This window comes from Anastrepha ludens, chromosome 4, assembly GCF_028408465.1.
Source record: "Anastrepha ludens isolate Willacy chromosome 4, idAnaLude1.1, whole genome shotgun sequence".
Classification (NCBI taxonomy): Eukaryota; Metazoa; Arthropoda; class Insecta; order Diptera; family Tephritidae; genus Anastrepha; species Anastrepha ludens.
In genome coordinates this window covers 103490038-103502567 of record NC_071500.1, presented here as the reverse complement: position 1 = coordinate 103502567, position 12530 = coordinate 103490038, and the positions used below count along the sequence as shown (strand labels likewise).

At 33.1% G+C, this 12530-nt stretch overlaps 1 protein-coding gene across 1 annotated transcript; it reads right to left on the bottom strand.

Annotated features, from left to right (window-relative positions):
- Positions 1-1639: 1639 nt before the first annotated feature.
- Positions 1640-2656, bottom strand: LOC128862171 (serine-arginine protein 55-like). The gene has a single exon (XM_054100642.1). The coding sequence runs from the start codon at positions 2622-2624 to the stop codon at positions 1716-1718; it is 909 nt and encodes a 302-aa protein (XP_053956617.1). The 5' UTR covers positions 2625-2656; the 3' UTR covers positions 1640-1715.
- Positions 2657-12530: the final 9874 nt, after the last annotated feature.

Below are 12530 nucleotides of genomic sequence, written 5' to 3'. Positions count from 1 at the left end.
TCTGATAAACTTTTTTCCACCAACCCGACGAGTGAGTGTAAGGCGGTTTCTGTGGACTTCCCTTTAGTATAGGCATGTTGCGCCGAAGAGAGCCTATTTAAAGGCACGACACCCCGTATGTATTCATCTATTATTCTCTCCAGGATCTTGAGAAGAAAAGACGTTAGACTAATGGGTCTGAAGTCTTTAGGGTTAGTGTGTGAGGACCTACCTGCCTTGGGTATGAAGGAGACTTTTGCCTCCCTCCATCCTAGCGGAATGTAGCCCATGTTAAGACAACTTCTAATGACAATTTTGATATACGGTAGTCAATGCCCCGTGATTGCTGCAGTTCAGCGGGGTAGATACCGTCCATTCCTGGCGATTTATAAGGACCAAAAGTATTAATAGCCCATTCGATTTTTGAATGTAGGTATAAATTGTACCCGATCAGACTTTGTGGCGGTTTAAGGGTTTTGGGTTTGGTGAAGAAAGTTTTGGTGTTTCAGAATTCCAAAGTAAAAGGCAAAAAGAGAAAAATCGATAATTTACTGCAGAACAGAACATATCACAGTGGATACTCGACGATGGCTTCGAACAAATACTAAAAATTGCTCGTTCTAAGAAAAGTAATACTACAAAAACGAAGAGCTGCTGCTATTGGCGAAAAAGTTGAGCTGGCAATTTGATTATTTTTTTGAGATCAGTCGCCATTCAAAAATGCTTCTTTGATTCAATAAACCTCAAGCATAAGTAAAAAAAATTAAATATTATATTTAATTCGGAGCAGTTTGACAGTCTCCCCTGTAGTTTTTTCGAGAGGTAAAGACGAAAAGATAAGCGGCCGTCGTAGCCGAATCAGTTGGTCCGTGAATATCGTTCGGAATTTAGGGACAATTCAGGGATAAAGAAAAAGTTTTTTCCTAATTGCGGTCGCCCCTCGGCAGGCAATGGAAGACCTCCGAGTATATTTCTGCCATCAAAAAGCTCCTCATAAAAAACTATCTGCTAATCGGAGTCGGCTCGAAACTATAGGTGCCTCCGTTTGTGGAACGACATCAAGACGCACACCAAAAATAGGAGGCGGGGCTCGCCCAAACATGCAAAAAGAATGTACGCACCAATTATATATATATATTAAGGGGGGTTAAATTTCAAGAACCGATGTTGAATGTGAACCACACCTAAACGTCAACGACACCGTTGGACTTCTTTCTTTGGGGTTATTTGAAAGAAAAGGTGTACGTCAATAAGCCAGCAACAATTCTAAAGCTAAAGGATGAGATAATTCGGCACATTATCGGCGTAGAACCTCAATTATGCCTCAGCGTCATCGAAAATTTGCCCCATCGGATGGAGGTGTGCCGCCGAGGCCGCGGTGGCCATTTGGCCGATATATTGTTCCATACATAATTGAGCCATACCAATATTATCATAATAGGGAAAAATGATAATAATTTTTTTACAAAATAGTGTTTTATTCAAAATCAACAGCGGCCCTTGAAACTTAACCACGCTTTATATAAAGGGATGCAGATTCAGAATAAAATATTAACTCTGGTTACATTGCAGATATATTGGTTTTGAAATCTAAAAACCTTCATTTCGAATTTTACTTTAAATAATATAATATATTTTTTTTAAAACGTATTTTATAATTTTTTATCAAAACTATTTATTTTATTCAAATAGTCTTATACAACCTACAAAACCTAATTATAAGTACGTCCAATTATTTATTTATCTTCTTCGGTAGTGGATTTTCCGTTTTCAGGCGAAGCTGACCGTGACCGTGAACTGCTACAAGTGGAGCGATCCCATGACTGAGAATCTGTGATTGACTTAGATGGTGAGCCTTCACGATGTGAACGATGAGCTGTGGCACGATCACGGGTGTGACATTCTGTACGTAGTACTCGTACGATTTCTGAGCGTAAACGCTTAGCAACAGGAGAACGCAATTTTGATGTGGATAGCTCACGAAATTCGCTTGGACTTGAATGCGGCCGCGGCGATGAGCGCACCGATTTGGAGCGTGAGCGAGTGTCAGATCTTGAACGAGACCTCTCGCGCTTTCCTCCAACAAGCTTCCTCCTTCGTCGATCTTCAATCAAGCGTACACGACGACCATCCAATGCAGTGTCGTCCAATTCTTCTAGAGCAGCTTCCATGTCCGATTTTGAAGCAAACTCCACCACACCTTCATTGCGCCGCTCTTTATGTGCATCGCAGTAGGTTACCTCTCCGACTCGCTTCATAAAATCTTTTAAATCTTGCCAATTGACGCCGCTTGATAAGTTTTCCACAACTATGCGACATTCGGTTCGTTTCGGTGGTCCGTAATGTATTGTTCTAGAACTTCGGTCATTATAACGACCACGCCGTTTGCTGCCATATCGCTCACTACAATTGCCACGTACTCTGCTCTTTGCCAACTCAACATTTACTCTCCTTCCCATCAAACTTTTTCCGTTCAACTCGTCCACTGCATCATCGGCGTCTCGGTGATTTTCAAATTCAACGAAGCCATATCCGTTTTTCAATAACACATCACACGTGCGTCCATATCCTTTAAAAAATTCTACCAAATCCTTTTCACGTACGCAATAGGCTAATCCACCAACGAAAACTCGCGAACTGCTCATGATGAAATTTCTTGTTATATTGATGCAGTAACTATCCAGAGCTGCTCTATTTATAGTGGAATTTTCCAAAAGCAACTCTAAAATTATTTGAATACGAGTAACTAATAGCAGTTGTTAACCTTCACCTTTTATTTTAATCGTTATTGTGCGCCCCCGTTATTTATGATCTTTTCATCGCCTTGATCCTTTAACAGGTAGTCTTTTCCAAGTTTTATTATATTAGATCATTGTTTATAGACACACACAGACGCACACATACGACTATTTGCATGTGTACGCGTGGTTTTTATGGGCCGCGGTTCAAGTACAAAGCCATTCGGGTTTATCCCGAATTCTATGATTCAATATTTTCGAATATTAGCCAATTTGTCCTTGCAAAGGTACTAAGAAATGATGTTGTTTTTGTGCTTAAAATAGGGAATTTAAACCTTCTCATTTCTTGGAATATTTGGGTTTTGTTTGGGTTTACCCATAAAGGGCGGTGCTGAACGAAGTAGGTTTTTCATTAAGAGTTGGCATTGAAAAGAAGAAGAAAAAAATTGCAAAGGGGTCAAAATAAGGTAGAAACATATGGTAAATAAGTGAAAATAAAATTGAGCAGAAGACCATAAAACCGAATGGATTCTTTTGTCAAAGATTCAAATAGTAGTCTGCCATTGTGTCTATAACTAACTGATTCACATAAATTATTTTCAACCAAAAGTTTCCGCTTTAATTTTAAGAAACCGATTTTGATTTTTTATTAATTCAATTAGATATCATCGATATTACTCTTGTGAGCTCTGGTAATGACCGCAGTATTTCTGGTAGGTCGGATTGAGAAGATTACCGCTATTATTGGAGTTTTTAGTAAATTTCCCAAGCACTTCTCGCGTGAGATGCGCACTGGAAACACTCCCTACATACATGTACACATATTACGGCGTGCATATTTAGGTATGTAGCCACTTCTTTTATAGCTAGTACCTCTGCCTGATAGACGCTGCAGTAGTCTGGTAGTCGAACGGATAGTTCCAGTCCTAATTCCTTCGAAAAAACTCCGTAGCCAACCTTATCGTCTAGCTTGGAGCCATCTGTATAAAAGTTTAATTCCCCCCTTCTCCATGGCCTTGTTGTATGCCACTCCCTTCTTGACGGTATAAGAAATATTTAAAGGATTTTTCCTTATAAAAAAAAAATACGACTTTTGTCGTTTGGTGTGTTTTCACAACTGAATCTCTTTATTCAATTACTTTTCTTATATTCTAAAATTACAATTTACTTATTAACTAAAAATGTCGGTTTTTTGCCTACTAATCATAAGTGTGTTAATAAATTAGGTTGAATTGCATTTTCGTTGTGATAACGGAAATGCATTTGATTTGGAAATAATATTAAGTTACATTTTTGTCAAGTGAAATAAACATAAATATGGATACATAGGTAATACAAATGCATGTATATATTTATATACATATGCATTCATATTATATTAACCCTTGTTATGGGGATAATGGTTGGTGTTGTAACACCCCCACCGTTAGATTGAGGCTCCGACGAAATTTTAAGTATTCGTTTTGGTCTTAAAATATATATTACGATTAAGATAATGATACTTAGTATAGTTACAGTATCGATGGTATAACTAATAGTTTTTGTTTGTTTATCGTGATTTATCATTTGATCTAAATTTTCTTCATATTTAGTTTGTTTAATATACAAATCTTGTAAATTTAATTCTACAATTGTTTTATTTTCTTTAACTTTAGTTATAAGATGAGGCTGAATGGTTTTTTCAATAAATGATATTTTATCATTGTAGAAGGTTTTATTTCTTATATTTATTTCACAATTCTCAAAAATAATTAGGAAAGTTGAACTTACATTTAAATTGTTTTGTTTATAATTGCAATTGTTTGAATAGCTTTCAAAGAAATTCTTTACTAAAATAAGTCCTGGTTTAATTTCTTTTACTTCTGACAAAGTGTTTTTCTTCATGATACAACTTGCTATGTTATTTTTCACAATATTTTGAATACATTCATCGTGTAATATTTGCATATCTTTGCGTAAATTAGTTATATTTGGATAAAATATATTTTTGTTTTCGTCTATTATAATTTTATTGATTTCAAAGTTTACAGATTTATTTTCATTATTAGGTATCGGTTCGAGGATTATTTGGGAAAAGGATGAATTTGAGAATTCGGGAATAGACAGGATAATAATTATTTGTTCTTCATGGAAGGATACGGAAACTTTAGTATTGGTCTATGTCTCAAAGTTATCTACAATTTCGATTTCCTTTTCGCCTAGCAAGTCAGTGGGGACAATACCTAATTTGCTAGTAAATATAACTCTAGCAATGTCGTCCATATGGTTTTTGAGTAAGTTTATGTCACTGTCAATCTGATATATATGGCTTAGAAACATAACTTCGTTTTCTAAGGAAAGTATTTGGTTCTCTATGTCCCGTCGGAATTGGTTAATATATTTACTGACAATAAATTGTTGCTTATTTATATGAGAGGTGATATTCTGAATCTGTTGAGAAAGGGTGTTACTTATCCGTACCAATGTATTTGTCTGTTCTGAGTTGTGTTTTATATTGTCTGTGATGTTTAGTAAAGCTGATTTGATTTCTTCTTCGTCATCGCTGTCCATGTTAGCTGTAATAAACTTTATGCCTTTACCTAATCCGTTTATTAGTCCTCTTCTTGTTCTTGTCTTAAAGTTGGGTGAAAGATTGTCTAATTTAGTCTTTAGTATTTTGAAGTTATTTTTCATTGAATCGAGCAAGGGTAATAAGTCCGATAAAGGGCTATCTAACAAATTTATGTTATTGTATATGGCTTCCGTTGTGTGATAGTAGTCAGTTAAATTTATAAAATGAAATATTCTTTTGTAGTGGTCTATATAATATATCTTATATCTTATATCTTTTTCCTTAATTGGGATATAACCTTCGTTTTCCTCAAGGTCTTGTATGTCCATCATTTGCGATTGTGTCAGGTGTAGAACCAAAATTAACCTCAATATTGTTGGTAATAGTTTCATCTGAAAAAGAATGTATGTATTCTTATTTTATGCTGTTTGTCTGTTATTTGTTAAGTTTTGAAATTATTTTTTTCTTTTAATATGGGATTTGTAATATTTATGATTTCGATTTGTAACAACATGATCGTCATCTATCCTAGATACTACTACTTTCCTAAACTTTGAGTGGTTTTTCCTTCCTCTTTCATCTTTTAAGTATACCGGTCCTGTTTGTACTTCTACATTTTCCCTTTGTTTATTTAATTTCTCTAAAATTCTTTCTTTTTGTTTAATGATTTTCTCTCTAATTAAAGGGTATTCCGAGTTGCTTATATTACCATTTCTAAAATCTATTGGTTTTCTACCAGTAGTTGAATGTACGGAATTGTTATAGTATATCATTATTTTGTACATTTTCTCTTCGACACTTTCCGTATCTCTATTTGAATCGTGTTTTAAAATCCTTACATGTTCGTTTATAGTATTATGTAATCGTTCTATGTCAGAATTTGAAGTGTGGTTGTTGTTGGATGTGTAGTGAATATCAATGTTCTGTTCTCTTAAAAATTCTAATAGTGGTAACGCCTTAAATCCAAGTTCATTGTCAATTATCAATTTATTTACATTTCCCATTATGGACAAGAATTGAGTTAGTGCAATTTTGAATTCAATCCATGATCTGTTTTTAATTTTAATAGCTTGAGCATATTTAGAAAATTTATCGACGAATGTTAAAAATAGGGTTTTTTCAAGACTGTAAAATACATCGACATGTACTACTTCACCTGGGCTTTCGGGTGTTTCGGTTAATTTGAATTTTTGTTTTACCGGGTTTCTATCATATTTTTCTAAATTGCAAATATTGCAATTATTAATGAACTGATTAATTCTCAATTTTAAATTTGGATGGTAAATTTCGGTTTTTAAAGCAGTAAAGTTTTCGTTAACTCCTCTGTTGTTATTTTTCGCATGTTCTGTTTCTATTCTTTGTGCTAGTTCTGTTTCCTCTAGGATATCTAAAAGGAGTGTTTTGCATTTAACAATTTTAAAATTTCTATTTTCCGTGAAGTACCTATTTGCAGCTTCTTTTAGGTTCTCGTATATCCTCTCATCATCCATGAACACGGCATTTGTTTTATCAGGGCAGAAATGGTTTTTCAATATTATTTTGAGATTTCCTTCATCAAAGTTTTTTGCGTAAATGGTTTTTCTGTTATTTTTAAAAATGTTTTCATTTTTAATTTTGAGTGATCCTGATGTAATTACTTTGAATACTATTTGCCTTTTATAAAAGTTGAGAGGATTACTTGTTTCTGTACATACGGTGTGTTCTGCTTCTAGTAGGTTTTGGTTCAAAAGTATATTTGCTCTTGATAACGCGTCTGCGTTCTCATTAAGAACTCCTTTTTTGTATGTTATTTCGTAGTCAAATTCCTGGAGTCTTAACCTCCATCTAATTAATTTAGAATTCAGCTCTTTTACGGAGAATAACCAGGTTAGAGGCCTGTGATCGGTTTCTATGAGAAATCGTCTACCGAACAGATATGGCCTAAAATATTTCGTGGACCAGACGATTGCAAGCAGCTCCTTTTCAATGGTGCTGTAATTTTGTTCTGCGCCATTTAAAGTTCGGCTTGCAAAACAAATCGGACGACCCTTTTGGGACAGGATTGCACCTAGAGCGTAATTACTCGCATCAGTTTGGAGTATGAATTTTTCATTGAAATCGGGATATGCTAATACGGGGGCGTTTGTTAAAAGTCTTTTCAGGGTTTCGAAACTTTCGACATACTCTGAATTTTTCGTGTTTACTTTTGCGTCTTTTTTCAAGCACCTCGTCATAGGTCGAGCAATTTTTGAATAATCTCTTATGAATTTACGGTAATAACCCACTAAACCTAAAAATTGTTTTATTTCTTTTTGTGTTGTTGGCAGTGGGAATCTCTGCACACAACTTATTTTGTCAGGGTTGGGCTCTATGCCCCTATCTGACACAACATGTCCGAGGAAATTTGTTTCCCTCTTCAAAAACTCCCATTTATCAATTTGAATTTTAAGATTTACTTCTTTGAGGCGTTGTAGAACCTTTGTTAAAGATTCCACATGCTCTTGGAGCGAAGTGCTGAATATAATGATATCATCAAGATATACTAGGCATATCTTGTTTATTAAGTCGGATAGCACATTATTCATCAGCCGTTGGAAAGTAGCTGGTGCCGTCTTCAGTCCAAATGGCATACGTAAAAATTCGTAATGACCATTTTCTACACTGAAGGCCGTCTTAGCCACGTCTTTTTCATGAATTTCGATTTGATGGAAACCCTTTGCCAAATCCAAAGTCGTGAAATATTGGCAGCGTCCGAGCTTTTCCAAAATTTCATCTATATTTGGAATGGGGTATTTGTCGTCTATAGTTACTTCATTAAGCTTCCTATAGTCTACGACAAGCCTCCACTTCTGTTTGCCGCTGGCGTCCAATTTTTTGGGCACAATCCAGACAGGTGCAGAATAAGGAGAGTGGCTGGGTCGGATTATTCCTTTGTCCAACATCTCTTGTATCTGCCGTTGTACCTCCAGTTTGTGTACATACGGGTAACGATACGTTTTGGCTGTAATAGGGATATTATTAACCGTTCTTATTTCATGCTTTATAGCATTAGTAAAGGATAGATCGCTATCATCTGAATAAAATATATTTTTATATTTTTTTATTGCACCTAGAAGCTTTTGTTTCTCTTCCTCATTTAAGTGATCTATACGAATTTGGTTCAAGACGTCTTTCTTTATTTCCTCTTTTTCATTAAAATATTCGCTGTTTTCTTTAGAGTAATGTATGGGGATTTTATTTTTCCCGATTATTAAAATGTTGTCTTTTAAATTAATTATCGTATTAAGTTTTCTTAATATATTGTTGCCTATTAGCCCACTATATTGTTTATGGAAATTATATATTAGGAATTCCATTTTGTTATTTAAAGTTTCGCCGAATTCCTTAAAAATGGGAATTGCGACTTTTTCGCTGACTTGCATGGTCTGGGAGAGTGTCTTAATGTATATCGGTTTGCAGGGTACTTTCCACTTTGGGTGGCATATCCCTGGATTAATTACAGAATGTGTTGCTCCACTATCAATGATAAACTTGAAATAACCTTGTTTAGATTTAATTATTATATGGGGTAATTGCCCGTGGAGGCAGCTGGTTGAAAATTTTGAGCAGTGATTACTTCCATTGGCTCCACTTCCTGGTGTTGTTGGTTACTCTGCCACCTCTGACCTTGTTGGAAGGGTCTGTAGAGTCTTTGTCGTTCATCATGTTGATTTTGTCTATGTAAATTTTGGTAGTCATCTATTTGATTTCTCCTGGGGAAATCATTTCTATTAAAGTTTCCATTCTGAGACCTTTGTGGTCGGTTACCACGAGATTGTGGATTATTTCCAAACTTTTGGTTTTCTCTAACCATTTTAGGTTTTCTAGGGTAAATTTGCCTATCCTTTCCTATTTTATCATACCCATTCTCATAAAGAATATTAATCGCACTTTCGAGAGATTGAGGATTCCTACATGCAAGGACTGTTTTCATTGGTTCGGGGATTTTACTTTTAAATATGTTCAGAGCCGACCTCTGATTATTGATAGCAACCTGATTAGCGGCTTCGCCTTCTCCTAATATGAGGACGGATTTATTATTTAGTCGCCTCAATCTATACTTGATATTGTTATAAAAATCTATTGTATTAGTTTCAAAAGTCACTGAACGTAAGTCGTCGAAAAGCTCTTCGCAGCTTTTCCTTTCTCCAAAATTATTGTTAAGTAATTCTTTGATTTGGTTCCACGATTGCGCTTGTGTGTTAATTTCTAGAATTTCTCTGGCCCTACCCGTAATTCGACTTATTATTATATCTGAGAACAGTGATTGCGACAAATCATCGTAGGCTAAAAGAACCGGGTGGATCCTGTCAATAAGTCTCGTGAAAGTTGGAAGTTCGTTTATGTTTCCAGAGAATTGTGGGATGCTGTTTAGATACTTAATTGGATCTAATTGGATTTGAGGAGGATTTGCCATTTTTAGGAGTTATTTTCTTTTAACGTTTACGGTTTTTATAAAAAGATTTTGTGGTTTTTTCAAGAAGAATTATTAAAGGGTAAAATTTATTTGTTCTGAATTTAAAATTTACAGAGATTTACCGAATTTTCCTCTCGTTAGATTGAAAACACTTTCACAAAAAAAATTCACATTCTAATTAAATATTTAATAATATTTTTCTTTTGTTTGTTTGAACCTTTTTTTTGTTCTGAGTTTTCTTATATATGTATATGTATAAACTATATAGCAATAAGTTATTTACTAGCTTACTTTGTATTTCTTTTAATTATTGTAGATGATATGGTATTCTTCTTCTTGTTGTTTTGGTGTTGATTGTTGTTTGTGACGTCAGAATTTTGAAATTGTTCAGTTGTAGTTGTTTGTCCTCTGTATACTTTTCTGTGGATGATATGCTGTAGTATTATTCTCCTTGTTGCTTTTGGTGTTGATTGTTGTTTGAATTTTTCAACATAGATTTTTTTTTCAAAATTATTCACTTCGAAAAAATTTTAATTTTTGTTCAGATTTTTTTTTTTTTCAAAATTGTTTATTTCAAAAGGTTTTAATTTAAGTTCGTGTATTTTTACCCATCGATTTTTTTCAAAATTATTCACTTCGAAAAATTCTAATTTTAATTCAGAGATTTTTTTTTCAAAATTATTCACTTCGAAAAAATTTTAATTTTTGTTCATAGATTATTTTTCAAAATTGTTTATTTCAAAAGGTTTTAATTTAAGTTCGTGTATTTTTACACATAGATTTTTTTCAAAATTATTCACTTCGAAAAATTTTAATTTTTATTTAGAGATTTTTTTTTTCAAAATTATTCACTCCGAAAAAATTTTAATTTTTGTTCATAGATTATTTTTCAAAATTGTTCATTTCAAAAGGTTTTAATTTAAGTTCGTGTATTTTCACACATAGATTTTTTTCAAAATTATTCACTTCGAAAAATTTTTAATTTTTGTTCATAGATTTTTTTTTTTTTCAAAATTGTTTATTTCAAAAGGTTTTAATTTAAGTTCGTGTATTTTTACCCATAGATTTTTTTCAAAATTATTCACTTCGAAAAATTCTAATTTTAATTCAGAGATTTTTTTTTCAAAATTATTCACTTCGAAAAAATTTTAATTTTTGTTCATAGATTATTTTTCAAAATTGTTCATTTCAAAAAGTTTTAATTTAAGTTCGTGTATTTTTACATATAGATTTTTTTCCACTTTTTTGTTCATAAAATCTTTTTCACTTCAAAAAAAATGTTTAATTTAGTCCATGTATTTTATCACAGGAGTTCACTAAAATTATAGGGATAATTTATGTATTTTTACGTAAATTATTATATGGATATTAAAATATCACATCCCATCCTCGTCGCCAGAAATATTTAAAGGATTTTTCCTTATAAAAAAATACGACTTTTGTCGTTTGTTGTGTTTTCACAACTGAATCTCTTTATTCAATTACTTTTCTTATATTCTAAAATTACAATTTACTTATTAACTAAAAATGTCGGTTTTTTGCCTACTAATCATAAGTGTGTTAATAAATTAGGTTGAATTGCATTTTCGTTGTGATAACGGAAATGCATTTGATTTGGAAATAATATTAAGTTACATTTTTGTCAAGTGAAATAAACATAAATATGGATACATCACTACATATTATAAAACAAAGCCGCTTTTTCTGTCCCTATGTCCACGTAATCGCTTAAATCTTTAAAACTACGCAACGGATTTTGATGCGGTTTTTTTTTTAAAGATAGATTGATTGAAGAGGAAGGTTTATATCTATATAATGTGAAAAAATGTATAAAGGGGGCGTGGCAATCGGTCAAAATGTGGCAAAAAACATAATTTTTTTGTTTTCACGGCCATAACTCATAAACGAATCAACCAATTAAAATGAAACTTTCTTAGAGTTTAACTTTGAAATATTTACTTTCGTTCTGCATCAAAAAAAAAATTGATATATTTGTTATTTAACCAAAATTGTTTAAACAAAAGCAGCTCTTTTTCCAAAAAAAGCTGTTTGTGTGTTTGTTCGCTGTCAACCGAATGAAGCAACAGGCGTTAAGCGATAATCTCACCACACCTCATTAATGTTGAATTACATCGTATGGTGACGTATGTATGTATATATGTATTTACGAATCGCTCGCATTATTTCATTTCGGACGTATGTACATATGTATCTATGTATGTACTGAATTCCATGTAATTATATGCACATACAATTTTACAGCGAAATAAAACGCTATTTTCACGTTCTATATTAGTAAATCGCACATACAGTATGCAAAGTTCGTATTAGTACACCCTCTTACAAATAAAAATACCACGTATATTTTCAAATTTACTTTAAAGCAATTGATTTCAATCGTAGTGCGGTATTGTATAATTCATAAAAAAATAGAATAATAACAAAAACTCCGAAACATTTGCATAGAATTGAAAAAAATAGCTTTAGTAGCAGTGTAGCTATTTCTACTGCAGGCAAAATTCGTATTAGTACACTTAGTATGCGTTGAATTTGTAAACAATTTGTTGGTATTTACCTTTATTTTCGAAACGATTCAATGTTTAACCTTGGGCAGTTGCGTTTTAGTAGCCATTTGTTCAAGTTCGCGGAGTTAGCTTGCAATGTCGCCAAAGTCAAACGAAACTAGGAGATTAATAATAAATATGAACAAAAACGGAAAGTCTTTACGCGAAATTGCGAGAACATTGCAGAAAAGTGTGTCTACAATACAAAACTTAGTCAAAATTTTTAGAGACAGTGGAAGGATTGACAAAAAGCTTCGAAATGT

What these genes read in the sequence shown, in the direction of transcription:
- LOC128862171 (XM_054100642.1), bottom strand. Translation starts at nt 2,624, where the DNA reads ATGAGCAGTTCGCGAGTTTTCGTTGGTGGATTAGCCTATTGCGTACGT.